Here is a 19,223-nt window from a genome sequence, read left to right as displayed (position 1 = left end):
TCTTGAAGAAGTAGTAAGAAGAAGTGTTTCTAGTGACCAAGACTTGTCAGAGTTTAGAGATGGAGGGAACCTTAACAGTAAAGACCTGTCCCGTGGTGATTCACACAGTTAGCAATGAAACTGCTGCCCCAGCCTTAGATCAATGTGTTTTCTGCTTCACAATGGAAAACTTCACAAAAGAAGGTATAGTCTGGGCATCAGGACACAGAGGCAAGGATGTTTCCTCTGCTCTTCTCTAACTTAGCCATGAAGATACCTCTTTCCACAGTAACCTTACTTACGGAGGTAGAGCAAGCATCAGCACAGTTAGGACAATGAAAAACAATATCAACCATATCACTTTAATTGGTGTGATTCCTGGCCATGTGTGCTTAAAAACTAGGCATTATCATACACAGGTGAATAAGATAATAATTGAAATGCAAATCCCATTCTCTAAATTTTGTAGTGTCAATTGATAGTGAATTTCAGAGTCTCCATGAAAATTTTTTTAAATGATATGAAAAAGCAGTTAACAGCTTAATAACTGGAGTGGTAATGTTTAAGATTAACCTTACTTCAAAGCAAATGTTTTATTATATTTAATGAGTAATGAAAATACTGTTGTATTTGCTTCCACCCTGTTTCCTGTAAGAACAAGCATAAAATTGTGGAAGTTTATTTACATTATACAATTTTATGATTATTTACAGAACAAATACATGTGAGAACTTTAGCCTATAAAGCCTAATTAAGCACAGGAAAAAAGAGGTAGAAATTATAGTTCAAACACTTGTGTGGAAGAGGATGTGCTCCCTAAAGAACTGAGTTACTGGGGTTTACATGTGTATATTGCTTAAGGAAAGAACAGAAGAAACAAACCAGTCAACAGATAGAAGTGAGAACACTGGAGGTAGGCCCTTGCATATTCTTTTATTTTTGTTCTCTCCTCTTTTTTTTCTTCCAGGCAATTGCTAGAATAAAATTTTGTTAGTGAATTCCACCACGTTAGATCTGATATCCTGCTTCTTTAAAGTAACACTAATTACTTGATATTCATTAAAAGAGCTAAGACATCTGTGGGGACATAAATACACACATGTAGACATTCTGCTAAAGTAACATTTCTCATTGATGTTACCATCATAGCTAATCTATTTACTTGAAAATATAACTTATTTTTTATATTCTATTGACAAAAAATTGAAACACTCATAAAAAGTTAACTCAAAAGAAATAGAATAGAATAATTGTCTTCAAATAGAATAATTTCTGCCTTATTCTATAGATTTTATACCCAACAAAAGCCACACAGAACCATAGATTTAGATAATAAATGGGCCATTATGAAAGCATTCAGAGAGGATATTTACTTGGCATACTTATATATTAAGTTAATGGTGAAGCCAGAAGAGCAGCCTGTTTCCCTACATTCCAGCCTATTGTTCTTCCACTACAGCACAACCTCAGTATGGCTACCCCATTTGTAAACAAAATATTTTTTGTCCTAACTCTATAGTATACAAGTTCTCACTGTGCAAATTAGGTAGCAAGACAGGTAATTTATCCTTATATTTCTTTCTTCTCAAGTTAAAAAATAAATCATTTTGTGAATTAGCTTAGAAATATAATTTAGAGATCACTTTACTACATACTCAATCATTGAAACAAACTTAAGAACCATTGGAGATAATCAGATAGAAAGTAATTGTACTTGCATTGATGAGAGATGGAACCAGAGTTAGATCCCAGGTGTCTATACCAGGCGACCCATTCTAAAATTCTGTAGGACAAACGAAGATACTTAGAAACAACCATCTATAGAAATTAACTTGCTTTCCCAAATTTATATAGCAAAAGTTAGGCAGAAATGAGGCTAGAACTCAAGTGAAATTCATTCTCAAATTGTTGCCAGATAGTTAAGAATTCTCCAACCAGTGATTTATAATCTTTTTTCCCTCATTTTTAAGTGATATGCTTTATAAGGCAGTGTTATCATTAGAATAATGGATACATTTGCAACATTTATTTTAAGTGCTTATCTCTGTTTTTATTTTTTATAGTTACTTGGTGTGCTAAAAAATGTGACATTCACTGATGGATGGAATTCATTTCATTTTGATGCTCATGGGGATTTAAATACTGGATATGATGTTGTGCTCTGGAAGGAGATCAATGGACACATGACTGTCACTAAGATGGCAGAATATGACCTACAGAATGATGTCTTCATCATCCCAGATCAGGAAACAAAAAATGAGTTCAGGAATCTTAAGGTAACCTTGTTGTAGGCCGTTTTGTAGCACTCAAAGCAATTGGTACCTCAACTGCAAAAGTCCTTGGCCCCCACTGTTCATCATACTCATCTGGCCAAACACAATCCCTGTTAATCAAGTTTCTGCCTAATCAGTGTAGCTCCTATTTAGCTGAAGTTGGCAAAAGAGGAAAGAAAAAGAAAGAAAGAAAGAGAGAGAGAGAGAGGGAGGGAGGGAGGGAGGGAGAGAGAGAAAGAAAGAAGGAAAGAAGGAAGGAAGGAAGGAAAAAAGAAAGAAAGAAAGGGAGAGAGAGAAAGAGAGGAAGGAAGGGAGGGAGGGAGGGAGGAAGGAAGGAAGAGAGAGAGAAAGAAGGAAAGAGAGAAAGAAAGAAAAGAAAAGAGAGAGAGGGAGGGAGGGGAGGGGAGGGGAGACTGCTGACTAGTCTCATTTTAAATTCATGATCTCTAGCCTCCAGTGGGCTCTTAATGCTGCAGGGCAATCAGATTATTGCCCTAGTTCATGAACTCACCTTCCTAGATGGCTATTTTATGCCTTCTCTTCTCTCCTCTGAGATCAGTACATCTTTCCTGTTCTCATTTCAGTTAACTCTATTTTCTGTTCTAACAAAACTGAAACATCAGAAGAGAATTCCAGTGGCCACTGTCACATCTGTGCCAGTACCCCTGCCTTCCATCTGGCACTATAGACAGACTGTCTGTGCCCCTAGTCAAGGTCAGCTCCTCCACTTCACCTCTGGGTCCCAACCTCTTTCACTTATTCAAAGACATTACTTGGTAATTTTATACCCTCTCTCCTTTATTCTCAATCATTCTTTCTTCTACATTATACACATAATGAGATAAATAGGTCATTATTTCTCTCATCTTAAAACAAACAAACAAAGAACCTCTGTTGTTCCCCCAAGTCTTTCTTTGTATACTCTATTTCTCTTTACAGTAAAACTCCCTGAAACAGTTGAATACATTTAATGGCCCCAATTTCTCTCCTCCCATACTCTTTTGAATCCTCTTCAATCCATCGAAATTGTTTCTGTCTAGCTCACCAAAGTTAATAAAGCCAAATATTAACATATATCACTTACCAGCTAATTATTCTCCCCTCAATGAAATATTTTATTTGTTTGCTTCCATGACACTACATTTCCTTGATTTTCTTCCTGTGTATCTTGCCACTAATTCTCTGTCTCCTTTGCTAGTTCCTCATCATTCACACTACCTCTAATCATTCAGGTGCCCAGGACTCAGAACTGCTCCTCTTTTTATCTACACCTTTCCTTAGTGATCTTATCCAGGTTTAGGGCTTTAAATGATATCATTATATGGGAGACTGATGACTATTAGATTTTTATCTTCTGACTTCTAACCCAAATAAATATACAACTGCCTAGTTGACATCTCTACCTGGACGCGTAGCAGTCAACTTAAATCTCCAAAACAGAACTGATATTCTCTCCCAACCTACTCACCTCTCAATAAACAGCAACCCCCTTCTCCTAGTTGCTCATGAGAAAACCTGCTGGGATTCTTGTCACCTCTCTTTCGGTCACACTCCATAACCAATGAGTTTTACTTTCAAAATGTGTCCAGAAGCTGAGCACTTTTTACTACCTACTCCACTGCTGTTACAATCACTTCTCACCCAGATTATTGTAGAAGGTTTTCTGCCTCCCCTCTTATTCCTTTGGTCTGTTTCTTTCTTTTTTTTTTTTTCCAAGATGGATTCTTGCTCTCTCATCCAGGCTAGTATGCAGTGGCGTGATCTCGGCTCACTGCAACTTCTGCCTCCCAGGTTCAAGCATTTCGCTGGTCTCAGCCTCCCGAGTAGCTGGGATTACAGGTGTGTACCACCATGCCCGGCTAATTTTTGTATTTTTAGTAGAGACGAGGTTTAACCATGTTGACAAGGCTAGTCTTGAACTCCTGACCCCATGATCCGCCTGCCTCGGCCTCCTAAAGTGCTGGAATTAGAGGCATAACCCACCGCACCAGCCCCCTTCAGTCTGTTTTCAAAACAGAGACACAAGTGGTCCTGTAAAACATAGTGCTCTGCTCAGAATCCTTTGATGACATCCTATTTCTCTGAGAGTAAAAGCCGTATCTTTAAAAATTCTACACAACCTACCCCCAGTACGAACCTGACCTTATCTCCCACCCTCCCCTTACTCTACAGCCCTCCTGCGATCCCACAGGCTTTTCGGTCTTCCATGCATGCTTCCCTTCTCATAGCCCAAGGACTTTGCCCCTGCTATTTCCTTTGCCTATAATAATTTTCTCTGATGTTCATGTGGTTAATTTTCTTATTCCTTTCTGTCTTTTCTAAAATGTCACCACCTCAGTGAGAGCTTCCCTGGACACCTTATTTAAAAATTGCAACATCAACCTAGTAGTTCTTATTCACTGTCCTATCCTTATTTTTCTCCTTAACACTTATAACTTTCTGTCATTCTGTACATTTTGCTTATTTTAACTCTGTCAGTCTTGTCAACTAGAACTTAAGTTCGACGAGCTAAATATTTGTGTTTCATTCCCCACTGTGGCTTCAACAATTAGAACAGTGCCTAACATATAGATAGGCACTCAACAAATATTTGGTGAATGAAAGAATGAACACAGTAATGCTGTAAACCATTTTCCTTAATCTGATTTCCCCTGGCTGTAAAAGTTTTAGTAAAGCAAGATACTTCTTCCTTGAAAGACAGAAACGTAGCCATTCTTCTGTGTTCTCAAACTTTCACTGTCATCATCTTCATTTTCCTTACCATTATCCTCACAACTACATTACGAACCCAGCACTCTGCTAAACACTGTAACTCATACTGAAACTTTTAAAACATGCTCTGATTCATTTCCTTTTTGAATGCAGAGATGGTTATTATTTTTGCAAGAAACACTGTTGTTATCAATACTTATCTCCAGACTCTGTAGGGAATTCACTTAATGAAGAGAAGGTGACAGAATGACAGGTAATTATGTGAGGCTCTTAGTGACTAAATGGAAGAGGCTGACCACTACAAACAGAGAGACAAGTCTTCCTTTCTGATGGAGACACCTATAATTATTTCAAGGATACACTAAAAACCAACAATATCTGAAATCATTTAGGTCAGATTTCTGGATTTGTCAATTTGCAGGCTAGTTAGGGTATTGACACTTCTGGTAAGTCACCAGAACTCATAGTCCAAAACATCAGATAATCCTAAATCAATTGAAATCTAAAGTAATTAGTACAAGATTTTAGACTGTCTTTGCTCTTGATGCAGAGGGAGAGAGGGGACCCTAACAATGTCTGGCTTTATCTCGGAAATATCCAACAATGATAGACTGGATTAAGAAAATGTGGCACATATACACAATGGAATACTATGCAGCCATAAAAAATGATGAGTTCATGTCCTTTGTAGGGACATGGATGAAATTGGAAATCATCATTCTCAGTAAACTATCGCAAGAACAAAAAACCAAACACCTCATATTCTCACTCATAGGTGGGAATTGAACAATGAGAACACATGGACACAGGAAGGGGAACATCACACTCTGGGGACTGTTGTGGGGTAGGGGGAGGCGGGAGGGATAGCACTGGGAGATATACCTAATGCTAGATGACGAGTTAGTGGGTGCAGCGCACCAGCATGGCACATATATACATATGTAACTAACCTGCACATCGTGCACATGTACCCTAAAACTTAAAGTATAATAACAATAAATAAATAAATAAAATCCTTTTGTGTCCTCTGAGCACCCTCCAGGAGAGTAGATACGTTAAAAGTTTGCCCTGGGGAATTCCCAAGGCATATATACTGCCTGCTGAAAACCCAGGTCAGCAATAACTGGAGAGAAAAAGAAAACCAGTGCTTGCAGACCCAGGGCCTACTGAATCTTTTCATTTCTCTCTCAGACAGATCATTTGCATCTTCCAGAGAAAGACTGGATAGCTTAGTACTTCAATTGTGTTCCAGAGTAGGAAATTATGGATAAGAGAATCTTGAGAAAGACTCATTTAACCATTCTGCTCTGCTCCAAGGGTAAAAGTGACATGACAAAGCAGATTTCTCTCACAAGATATGCCGTGAGAAAGGGACTATGAATGGAGAATAACATAGCTGAAATGCAAAGAATTACCAGCTAGGGTTCCATAAAAGTAGAACGCTGCAGTGATTCAAATTGTGACATGCAAATTATAACTTGAATTCTCAAGATTATTTAAATAGTATATATTTAGGCCTGTCTTTTAAATCTAATATTCTAGTATTAAATTAGAGTATTAAATTTTAAATTTTATTTTAAACTCAAAATGTTTCTTTTTTTAAAATTTTTTGGAGTTAGACAGGACATGCTCCTTGACAGCATGATAAAAACTTTCTTTTAAAGATTATAAAAATCTAGCCATTTACTATTTTCTTATCTAGTGGAACCCTTCATTCAACATGGGATTGAAACTTTCCAAACCGTCATTATTTTCTTTAGTTCTAGTACTACACATTTCTCCCTCTACTAGGGACTTTCTGAAAGGGCTAATTTCCATAATTTGCTTACAGAAGTTATTAATGCAACAAAAACTGTGTTCTTCGTAAAGCAGCTTCTCCATCTTAAAATCCTGTTTACATTTCCCATGATGGCAAAAAGATTCTATAATCCTATGAAAAAAGACCAAAATAGTATTTAGTAAATATATCTTTAAGTTAAACCGAGGATAATCGATTAGGATAATTTTTTTTACAAATTTACTTGTGATTTTTTTTTTCACTTTTAATATAGCAAATTCAATCTAAATGCTCCAAGGAATGCAGTCCTGGGCAAATGAAGAAAACTACAAGAAGTCAACACATCTGTTGCTATGAATGTGAGAACTGTCCTGAAAATCATTACATTAATCAGACAGGTAATCACAGTCACTCCACATACACCTGAATCATTCCTCTTAGGCTTTTTTTTTTTCTTTGCATGAATTTTATTTTGGTTTGTTTTTTCATTTGAAAAAATTTAAAAAGCTTCCCATGCTCCTGTGAAATTAAATTCCAGTGAAATTTCATTTTATCTTGGAATTTGCTCTATTATGTCAACAGGTGCACAGCCAATAAATAATAGAGATGTAAAAGTTACTTTACTTCCAAGGGAAAATGTTATCGCTTCGCTCATATTTTTTAAAGTATGCAACTCTTAAAGTGATGCAAGTTCTCTGTCAATTTTGTCCATGTATCCCTATACAGATGTGCTTGGCTTGTAACTGAGGTACAAAAAAAATACAAATAAGTAAATGTTGAATTAACTAAACATAATAGAAACCCAGAGGCACCCGGAGTTAAGAAACAGGTGTGCACATCCTGGCACTCTTATTATTTCTACCAGGAAACAAAAGTTAAACCTAAAAGAAACTTCTGTGAGACAAGGGACCAACTATCAACAGGGATGAGATGCTAGTAAATGAGTTTGCCAACCCTATCTTTAAAAATTTCACAAAATGAAAGCAAAATACACAAATTAAAGTACAAGAGTGAGGTCAGCAGCCTTAGGAGCCTAAAAAGAAACTATGAGCACTTTCCCTGGAGTTAAGCCTAATTTAAAAGCATCAGATGTTGTTGTTTATTAGAGCATTCCCATTCATCTTGTAGAAAAGCTGAGAACTCCGGAACTGGAATAGTCCCCAAATGCCTATTCTTTTTGCTTACTGGCTTCAAGAAGAGAAGTATACCAATGAAAATATTCCAAGATTCATGTTCTGTTATTGTGTCACACAAAAAATGCCATTTATTCCAACCTGAGAGTATCAAAACTTTATATGTATCTGCATTTTACTATCTCACATTTAAAATTTTCCCATTCCTTGGTATGTTTAATAATGTTTATATTAGTGGAATTGAGCATTTAAATTATCAATAAATAAAAATGCTATACCACTGCCTAAAAAATTAGATAATTAGGGAGGGAGTTTTTCAGGCAACATGGTAACTAGCAACTACCTTCCAAGTGAGAGAAATAAAAACGACAAGGAGTATGTAACATTTATTTTCCATAAAGACGTACGGGACCCTTTAAAGGCTGTATCTGGGTTTTCTTTTGGTAACAGGGTAAGTCGCTTCCAAGAACAAATGGAGAAATGTAGAAGACTGAAGACAACCTGGAGGATAAGCTAGGAGTTAGGAAAGCCTAAAAGGATACCATCTGCTGTTCCTCTCTATCTCTCTAACACACAGCTCCCATACCTAGATGAGGCCATTAAATGTCCACTGGACGAATGAAATGACAGACACTAGCAACTGTGGTTACAGGGCAAACAGAAAAGAACAGATTTTTTAGGGGAATAGAGTTCGGAAAGAGGAGGAGGCTGGAAGGGTCATGAAGTTTATAAACAGAAATACAACCTTACTTTGAGGTTAATAAAGCAGAGAACACAAAATTTTAAAGAGTTGTACAGGCTGTGGGGTGTAATCAGATGAATGCCCTGACAGAGGCCCTTTGATTGCAGCTGAGACTCACCAACTTTGGGTGGCTGGAATGGGGAGCAAATGTAATATCACTTCTAGAGACAAAACTCTAAAATCAAGTATTTGTGCTGCCCTGCAGTCAGAATAAGCATAAATACTTTTCAAAGTTAACACTTACAGTGTGAGAGGCTCTGATTTACCCACTACTTGGAGAAAAAATAAACTTTAATTCTTCATCAATTGCCATCGATTACAATTTTGCATTATCTCACTTTTAGAAAGAGACTTCAAGCTTTCAGAGTGACCTAGCCATATTGCCTCTGCTTTTGAAAGAACTGCACCCTTATTCACGATAGCAACTCCCATACGTTGAGGGTCTACTATGTGTAATGGTCTGTGTGAAGCATTTTACATTTATAATCTCATTAAGTACGGCATCACAATACGGCAGAGTCTTTTCATTTTATTATTTTTTGAGATATGGGAGATTCTGAAATAGGCTCAGAAAGTTCAGTTAGTTTGTTCAAGTTTACAGGAATTATAAGTGGAAGAGATAAGAAAAGCTACGTCTGATTCCAAAACCTTATTCTTAAGAGTGCTGAACCATCATCTATAATAGCAAATGCATAAGAAGCTAGCATCTATTCTGAGTATATTCATTTTCTAAACATTCACAATCCAGCTGGCTTTTTTTCTTCCTCTATTTTCTCTTTCTTTTCCTTTTTCCTCACTTTTACCCTTTCTCTCTCACTTTCTTTGAATTTTAGCATGTTTTATTTTAATAAGTAACCAATGTAACAATCATCTATATCTATTCTCTAGTCAGAACTATTAAAGAAGACGAATCTCATTTGTAGTATTGTGGACTATCACCTAGTTTAAATGTTGACAATGTAACTGCGTCTCCTCTGTCTTTTAGATATGCCTCATTGCCTTTTATGCAACAACAAAACTCACTGGGCCCCTGTTAGGCGCACTATGTGCTTTGAAAAGGAAGTGGAATATCTCAACTGGAATGACTCCTTGGCCATCCTACTCCTGATTCTCTCCCTACTGGGAATCATATTTGTTCTGGTTGTTGGCATAATATTTACAAGAAACCTGAACACACCTGTTGTGAAATCATCCGGGGGATTAAGAGTCTGCTATGTGATCCTTCTCTGTCATTTCCTCAATTTTGCCAGCACGAGCTTTTTCATTGGAGAACCACAAGACTTCACATGTAAAACCAGGCAGACAATGTTTGGAGTGAGCTTTACTCTTTGCATCTCCTGCATTTTGACGAAGTCTCTGAAAATTTTGCTAGCCTTCAGCTTTGATCCCAAATTACAGAAATTTCTGAAGTGCCTCTATAGACCGATCCTTATTATCTTCACTTGCACGGGCATCCAGGTTGTCATTTGCACACTCTGGCTAATCTTTGCAGCACCTACTGTAGAGGTGAATGTCTCCTTGCCCAGAGTCATCATCCTGGAGTGTGAGGAGGGATCCATACTTGCATTTGGCACCATGCTGGGCTACATTGCCATCCTGGCCTTCATTTGCTTCATATTTGCTTTCAAAGGCAGGAAATTACCTGAGAATTACAATGAAGCCAAATTCATTACATTTGGCATGCTCATTTACTTCATAGCTTGGATCACATTCATCCCTATCTATGCTACCACATTTGGCAAATATGTACCAGCTGTGGAGATTATTGTCATATTAATATCTAACTATGGAATCCTGTGTTGCACATTCATCCCCAAATGCTATGTTATTATTTGTAAGCAAGAGATTAACACAAAGTCTGCCTTTCTCAAGATGATCTACAGTTATTCTTCCCATAGTGTGAGCAGCATTGCCCTGAGTCCTGCTTCACTGGACTCCATGAGCGGCAATGTCACAATGACCAATCCCAGCTCTAGTGGCAAGTCTGCAACCTGGCAGAAAAGCAAAGATCTTCAGGCACAAGCATTTGCACACATATGCAGGGAAAATGCCACAAGTGTATCTAAAACTTTGCCTCGAAAAAGAATGTCAAGTATATGAATAAGCCTTAGGAGATGCCACATTCCAGAATAAAATGTTTCCAGGGTCTTTGCATCTAAGATATAAATTTACTTTCCCAGCAAATATGTCATATATATTTCCTTGCCACCATCTTTACCAAGTTTTAGTTGAACAGTCACTCTGTTCAATCACCTATTTAACAAATAGAATTAAGCCTTCAGCCTGAAGCTCCCTTCATTTCCTACCTTTTTCATTGGTCTCCATCTTTACCTGCTTCCTCTTAGGCACATCGTTAAAGACTTCTCTTCTATTCAAAGTTGTCCCATAATGTGTCATCCTTACTCCATTCCCGACACCCTCTTCTCAAATCTCTTTGGATTCTCCTCTCTTGAGCATTTTTACTTTTCTTCCACTGTTCAGTGTAGTTGAACAAGCACTTGAGCAATTACTATGAACCAGTTGATATGCTAAATAACAAGGTACAAAAGCAGCAAGGTGTCATTGATGATCTCAAGGAGCTCAAAATCCAAGGAGAAACAGGCACATATCAACATCTTCAATCAGTGTGAGGAAGTCTATGATTATAATGTATATAGAGCATTACAGTGGTATAGAGAAATGGCACTCAACCACACTGGGAGAGGATGGGAAGGCTTAAGAGAAGACTTTAAATAAAGAGCATGATGTTTAGGTGAAACCCTGAAAGATGAGTAGGAGTTAGCTAATTAGAGAAAGCACAGAAAGGTATTCTAGATAAAGGAGGAAAGTGGGAGCAACAACAGAAAGTGCGACAAGAAGGTGCATTCAAGGAATTATCATTTTGGTATTACTGGAGAGGAGCCCTCTTCGGTATGTAGAGGTTAGGTCATGAGAGAATGCCACCCATTGGAGTTTCTTGCTAAGGAACATGGGTCTTTGTCCTGTGGGCAGTGGGTAGCCATTAAAGTGTCTGGCACAGAAGGGACAAGTAGCTCAAAGTCCCCAGAATGATCACTCTGATACGAGGTGGAGAATGGAGTCTAGTTAAGAGACGATTAGGATCTGTACCAGGGAATGGAAAGGGGGATATGTATGTGAATTCAAGCTATATAGAAGGTGGTAATTTATTTGAAGTGGTTGTTGAAGGATGAGTTACAGGCTTCTAGTCTGGTTTATTGAAAGGTGGTAGGGAATATAGGAGGAGGAAGTGGCTTAGAATAGAAGATGGAATGTTGAATTTGAGATGCCTGGAAGAATTTTAAGATGTATCAAATATCCACATAAACATAAGACAGTGAGCTCAGGGGATGGTGGTCAGGGCTGGTGATAAGGATTTGGATGCCATGTTCACATTGCTCCCATCTGTATAAAACATAAATATACAAAATAACACTGTGCCAAATCTTTACTTTTTCCTTAGCTGTCACCCTCTTTCTTCCTCCATCTCACAATAGACTGCTTAGAGGAAGATTGTCATTATTGACTTGTGACCTATTAGTTCTCAATTCATTTAAAATCTGGCTTCTAGTTCACCTCTGATGAAATAGTTCACGGAAAGTTTACCTGTTACTCTTTATCTCTCAAATTTGATAATTATTTTTAAGTGTTTATCTCCCTTGAATCTTAATTATATTTCTGATCTAACTCTTCCTCATCGAAATTCCCCTTCCTGGTTCCCTCTATAATTTATAAAGCCTTCAATGAGTCAAACTCTTAAGTCTGATGCAAAGGCTTTTCTGGTTCTACTCTGACTCTTTGGCAGATTTGTCTTCCTCCACTTGACTATTAAATGTGAGTACTTCCCAGAGTTTCATCCTCAACCTACATCTGTTTTCCTGTAACACACTGTCTTGCTGCAATATTACCCAGCTCTGTGTCTTAACTTTGACCCAAACGACTCCCCAAACCATATCTCTGGCCAAGGTCACTCTCCAACCAATCCAGCTGCTTGTTCCCCCTCACACTGCAAAGTCAATATGCATAAAATTTAACCCATATTTTCCTTCTCCTTCTCCTCCTCCTGTTTTTTATTTCTCAGTATGTAATAGTACCACTTTTGGGCTAGTTAGGCCCCTGGGATGCATCCTTGACTCTGCTGCCTGCTTCACTGTCCTACACCTTTAATTCATCACCTGTATTTATTTTCTAACACCTACATTTTCTCAAAACCTTGACATAATCTGTATCCCTGTCATCACTTCCTTAATCCTGGTCTTCATCACCTCTTTCATAGATTGTTGCAATAGCCTTCTCATTTGACTATGGCCTCAAATGTTTTACTCTAAATATAGAGAAGGTATGGATAAACCTTCTATTCACTTCCACTAGATCTCTTTCTATAGTAAAAATCCCTTCATGTTACTAAATTATTTAAAAATCTATAATAAGTCAAAACTCCTTATCTTGATACCCAGGCTCTTCAAGTCCAGCACCAACTTCTACTCCTTCCTGCCTAGTGAAGCATGCTTCAGAACTGGCAAACTGCTGTGATTGTTGGTGATTGTTCATCCCCATACTATGCTGTTTCAGGCCTCGGAGCCTGGGCTCTTCCCTCTGCCTTGATGTCCTCTCCACTTCTTGTGTTTCTGAAACACTCTAGCTAAATCCACTAGACACAACTCTAGTATCTCCTCTTCTATGAAGTGTTTTTTTCTGCTCCTGTTATAGCACATATTACATTTTATTGCATTTACCTGCTTTTATCTTAATTTGTTTTAACACTTATTGAGTCCCAATACATACCAGGCATAATTCTATGCACAGGGATTATTAAAAAGTTTTTTTTTTAAAAAGGGCAAGTTCTCTGCCCTCAAAGAGTTTACATTCCAGTGTTTTCACCATTTTGCAGTGAAGAGTCAATTCTTTAGTAATAATTCTCTCAACTGCTCTTTCCTCTCTAGGACTACTACTGTCACCACAACTAATATCACCCCAATTCAGGCTCTTACAACTTCACATCTCTGCTGTTGAAATATCCCAAACTAGTTACCTACCTTACGATTTGCTGTCTAATACATAGGATACATCATTACAGAATCAATCTTTCTCAAATTCATTCCAATACTATCAAGCTCCTCTTTAGAAAAATTTAATAACTTCCCATTGTCCTTAGAATTAAGTTGAATTTTCCTGCCTTGCTAAGCAAGACCTCCTGCAGCCTTGCTTCAACACAAATTGAATGTTTTTTTAAAAAAATATATTAATTTTAGTTTTCTGTTTATCCTAGATTTATTCATATACAATACAGTGATAATGTCTTGTAAAAATTGTTAAGGAGAGAAAATATTCTGATGTACATGAAAATGTTAAGAAATGATTATTCTGTTTGTGATTTCATTGACTCACTGGTCTGTTGATATGAAAACAATTTCTCCTATTGACATGAGAGCAAAGTTGCAGGATAGTTTTCATATTCTTAAGTGTAATCTCCCAAAACAAAAATCACAGCACTGTTGTGCCAATAGAACAATAAAGGAAATATTGTTTCATAAGAGTTGTGAGTTTTACTACAATTACATAACTTTCAACAATTATTCTGGAGGAAAAAAATCTTATTTAATCTAAGAAATTAAGTTTTAAATTCCTTGAAGCCAAAACTACATCCTTGTCATCATTTGAATAACACAAGTAAGAGAATGACTATTTTACTTTTTCTCTTTTTTTTTTTTTTTTTTTTTGAGACAAAGTCTTGCTTTTGTCACCCAGGCTGGAGCGCAATGGTGCAATCTTGGCTCACTGCAACCTCTGCCTCCCAAATTCAAGCGATTCTCCTGCCTCAGCCTCCCAAGTAGCTGGGATTACAGGCACCTACCACCAAGCCTGGCTAATTTTTGTGTTTTTAGTAGAGACGGGGTTTCACCATGTTGGCCAGGCTGGTCTCGAACTTCTGACCTCAGATGATCCGCCCACCTCGCCCTCCCAAAGTGCTGGGATTACAAGCATGAGCCACTGTGCCAAGCCTTTCTTTTAACTTTTGAGGCCCTTAAATTCAATTGGGTGTAAATTGAATAATTTCTAACTCTTTTTGGAATGAAGGGTTTCCTCCCCTTTTACTATAAAGGCTATACTTAAATATTATTTCTAAAATAAGAAAATAAAAATAAGTGAAAAAACTACCTATCATTCCAACTAATCAGCAATCCTTCATTATATAAGTATTCAACCCTTTAAAATTTGTCTTGATAACTCCAAATTGTTATTTAGATAGAAACTTTTCCATTAGTCAAGACAAACTAATTTGGGGCAGGGTGGGGGGTAAAGTATTTAGAATGCAGTGTCAGACTGACTCATATAGTTATCCCCTTACCCTACAGGGTAAGGGACACACATAATAAAACACTTTATTGCTAAAATGGAGAATGCACCATAGCCTTCATTGACAGGATGAAATGAGAAGCAGGTCAACTCGGATTGTGACGATCTCAAGAGCAAGATTCACCTATAATTGTTATGGTGTATCTGGATTTTGTACAAGGCCACACCAAAACTGGTACTCAATAAATATTGAATGAGTAACTTTTAACATTCTCATGAATATTCTTGAAATCTTGTTTAACACAGTAACTCAATGACTTTTCCCGACCTTCCGTCTGATATTAGAATCTCCACATCTCTTAAACTGTCTTTAATCTAAACCCTCAAATAGGCCCCTACTGCCATTGCCAGCAAAATAAGACTTACAGGAAGTTAGAGTGGAAAACAATTAATGCATAATCCTCAAAACGTGGGTGAAAGGAAGATGGAGCATAAGCTTGTAGACAATTAAACACAGGAGTGAAAATAGAACTTCCTTTGTGACATAGAAAGGAAAGGAGTATCTCCACTCCATACTTTTTTTCACCTTCTTGCCAGTCTCTATGCAAAAGTAGAGCAGCCATCTTGGACCATGAGATGAAATCTGCAAGGTGAAAAGGACAGAGCAACAAGATGGAAGAGGACTTGATCCCCAACACTCTGGAGCTGCTTTTTCAGCCCTGCACCCCTTATGCTTAGAGCATATGGAACAAGAACAGCCTGATAAATTCACGTGTGGGCTTCCTGTCTATTTTAATGAGTGACCAAGCACAAAAACAATATGAAGAGTGGGAGAATCAACATATTAAGTAGATGCACTCACATTCAAGAGTCTCTTGTAGGAAAATCTCAAGTGATTGAAATTTCTTATATTTATAACTTCTCTTAATTTTTCTAGTAACCTGGAAGTACATTTGCAGACAAAATTAGATTATCAGAAAACTGAAATGTTCAGACCTAAAAACAAATGAATCAAATTCACATTTTTACATATAGCCATTGTTTCACATCTGTAAATATGTGGACTTGATCTGTGTTTTAGCTTGCTAGACATAGAAGGGCATGACTAAAAAGTATAGAAGCCTAAATAAAGTATAATATCCAGTCTGTAAATATTTTCAACTTTATTTTTAACTGACAAAACTTATATATATTTATGGGGTACAATGTGATATTTTGATGTATGTTTACAATGTGGAATGATTAAGTCAGGCTAATTAACAAACACACATACTTATTATTGTGGTGAAAACCTTCAAAATCTATGCTTCAAGTAATTTCAAAATATACGATGTATTATTATTTATTATAGTCACCATTCTGTGCAATAAATTATTAAAGCTTATCTTCCTGTCTAATGGAAACTTTCTACCCTTTGATCAATATCTCCTCTTCCCCATCTACTCTTCCCCTCCCCAGCCTCTGAGAACTACCATTCTACTGTCTACTTCTATAAGGTCACCTTTTTTAGATACCACATGTAAATGACATCATGCAGTATTCCTGTGCCTGTTTATTTCACTTAGCAGTGAAATAAAATGAAACCAGATTCATCCATGTTGTCACAAACAACATGGTTTCCCCATTTGTAAGGCTGAATAGAATTCCTCTGTTCCCCAATTAACCACTAAGTCTGTGGTAGTATATTTCTCCTCTAAAGGGCTATCCATTGTAAATACCCCGACAGAAAACATGAGAGCAAAATTCTGGGAGTTGCCAGTGTAAAACCAATGAAATTAGAAGAATTGCTATGTCCTTTCCTAAGACTAAATAGAAATGAGAGCAGCTAGTGAGACCCCTATGATGGTAAACAGAAAAGAAAAAGTGAAGTGTTGATAGTGTTAATTTGCTACATCTGCAGCCACCTATTTCCAAAATAGATTGAAATTAATTTTATAATAAGAAAACATATTTAATAAGGTTCTTAAAGATATTTACAATTAAATATATAATAGAACAAGGCCAATAATAATCATTGAAATCTAGGCTGGGTATAGTGGTTGCTCTCGTACACAATTTGGCAGTGGACATCACAGAAGACAATATAGCCCTCAACAGGTACAGCCTGAAATGATATTGGAAATTTTAGTCTAGGAGGCTTGTTTTCTGGTCTCGGCTCCTTCCATATCTGCTATGTAATTCTATAAGTTCCCTGCCCTCTTCACAATTCTTTTAGGAATCTCCCCACTCCATGTGTGACTGGAAAGGCTGTCAAATCAGAGTGGTAGAAAAGTGGCTCAGACTGAGCCATAAGAGTCTTTGTGGGTCCTTTCTGGCCTTGGAGGGAAACAGAAAAACTCCTTCTGATTTAGGTTTGTGAATGATAGTGTTTCTGACAATCATCTTTCCTGCAAATGAAGGAAACCTGTTTGAGGCAGGAGATAATGAGGTAAAAGGAAAAGTGAAGCCGAGTAAAGTGATAGAGAGAAAAAGAGAGAGAGAGAATTACATGACCACCCTGATTTAGCTGTGCCTAAAGCTGAACTATCCTTAGACTTTTTAGCTATGAGAGCCAATACATGTTCCCTTTTATATTCAGCTTATTTTACTTGGATTTCTATGATTTGAAACTAAAGCATCATAACTATAAAACCCTTGTGCTTCACATCAATGGTTAACCTTCTCCCACCTGTAAAATGAAAAGCATGAACCAAATTATCTCAGATTTCCTTCTGAGTCTAAAATTTTACAGCTCTAGATTAATTGCGCATTGCTCTAGGACAGGGCTATTATCTTACCTGTTTTGATAGCCAGAATTTCTGGCAGTTAGTAGGGTCTGAATAACTATCTCTTGTATTAAATTTTTTTAAATGGTCTGTCCACTCTTTAAACCTAGCCTTTTGTAAAGCAGTTACCTCTGCTATTTTTGCTTTCTTATTTCCCCTCTGTATCTCTAATAAAACACAGTGTCAAGCACATGTTCATGGGTTTCCCTTCCAGGCAAAGGGAGCTAAATAATGTTGGTGAGGCTGCACGCGGTGGCTCACGCCCATAATCTCAGCACTTTGGGAGGCCAAAGTGGTTGATTGCTTGAGCTCAGAAGTTGAAGACCAGCCTGGGCAACATAAGGAAACTCTGTCTCTTCAAAAAAAAATATTAGCCTGGCGTGGTTGCGCACGCCTGTCATCCCAGCTACTCAGGAGGCTGAGGTGAGAGGATCACCTGAGCCCAGGAGGTCGAGGCTGACATGAGCCGTGATCGTGCCACTGTGCCCCAGCTTGGGTGACAGAGTGAGACCCTGTCTCAAAATAGTAATAATAATAATAACAATAATAATAATGTTGGTAAAATGAGAAATACACATTGTACTATTGATCTGATACCGTGGTAAATATAATAATTCAAAAGAGTTATTTTTGATATAATCCAAGCTAGAGAGAAAAATTATTAATCATTCCATTTATAATTAACTTTAAGATTTGATATTTCTTGCTCTGTGGAAACAGGGAAAAAGTAAAAGGATTTATTGAATCAGTAGCTAAAAGAAGCATAAGCCAAGTTTTAGAAATTTAGTTCATACTTCTGCTAATGTTTATGTTTGGACCTCCTTTACTTTCAGGAGTAAAAGAGGTCCTCCTTTACTTTACCCTTTATACACACACACAGAGAATATACATATATACATACACACAATTATATATACACATAATATATATATAAATGAGTGTGCGTGTGCTTGCACACTTGTGCACATGCACACACACACACGCCATTTGCCCCTCCAGGACGGGGGAGAAAATAAGAAGTGCCTCACTAAGACACATGAGAAAGGATTCTTTTCCTTTCTCTAAGACACAACGTGTACTGTGCTTTGGTTGTTACCCTAATAACCTAGTGTATGACTCACCCAGAGTAGATTTTTCAAGATCCCAAGTGAGTGCTTGGAATGAAGTTCTAGCATAAGCTGAAAAGACAGAAGCTGGAAGTTAGATACATAACGAAGGTTCCAGTGGTGACATAGGGAAGAAAACTTGAGTATCCCATTGTCAGTGGGCATGGGCGAGATGAATTGCTATATAAAAGTAATGATTGTTCAAGAAGTCTCAGTATTTATATAGTATATATACTTATAAATCATACACACACACACACACAAACTTCTATTATTTTCTGTTAACTTCCCTATAACCATATACAAGGAGTTTTGATGGGAAAAGTGAGGGAGAAAGGTTGGTCACAGAACTGTCTTTTCCTCTTAGTAAATAACCTCAGGCATGTTGGAAGGAGAAACGCCATACACACAGCCTTCTCTGAAGCTCCTTGCCAGGAAAACA

General features: G+C 37.4%; 1 protein-coding gene across 3 annotated transcripts in view; it reads left to right on the top strand.

Annotated features, from left to right (window-relative positions):
- The window catches only part of GPRC6A (G protein-coupled receptor class C group 6 member A), a 36,772-nt gene extending 26,056 nt beyond the window's left edge, over positions 1 to 10,716 (top strand). For 2 of the 3 annotated variants that reach the window (XM_001162546.1, XM_527484.2), the window contains exons 4-6: positions 2,043 to 2,255; positions 7,016 to 7,139; positions 9,602 to 10,716. In XM_001162546.1, the coding sequence (XP_001162546.1) occupies positions 2,043 to 2,255; positions 7,016 to 7,139; positions 9,602 to 10,716 (1,452 nt within the window). The remainder of the gene's footprint in view (positions 1 to 2,042; positions 2,256 to 7,015; positions 7,140 to 9,601) is intronic. The other variant, XM_001162504.1, reaches the window with a different exon arrangement.
- Positions 10,717 to 19,223: the final 8,507 nt, after the last annotated feature.

This window comes from Pan troglodytes, chromosome 5 (assembly GCF_028858775.2).
Source record: "Pan troglodytes isolate AG18354 chromosome 5, NHGRI_mPanTro3-v2.0_pri, whole genome shotgun sequence".
In the NCBI taxonomy this organism is placed as follows: domain Eukaryota; kingdom Metazoa; phylum Chordata; class Mammalia; order Primates; family Hominidae; genus Pan; species Pan troglodytes.
The sequence above is the reverse complement of the archived record's forward strand: the minus strand, read 5'-3'. Positions and strand labels throughout refer to the sequence as shown.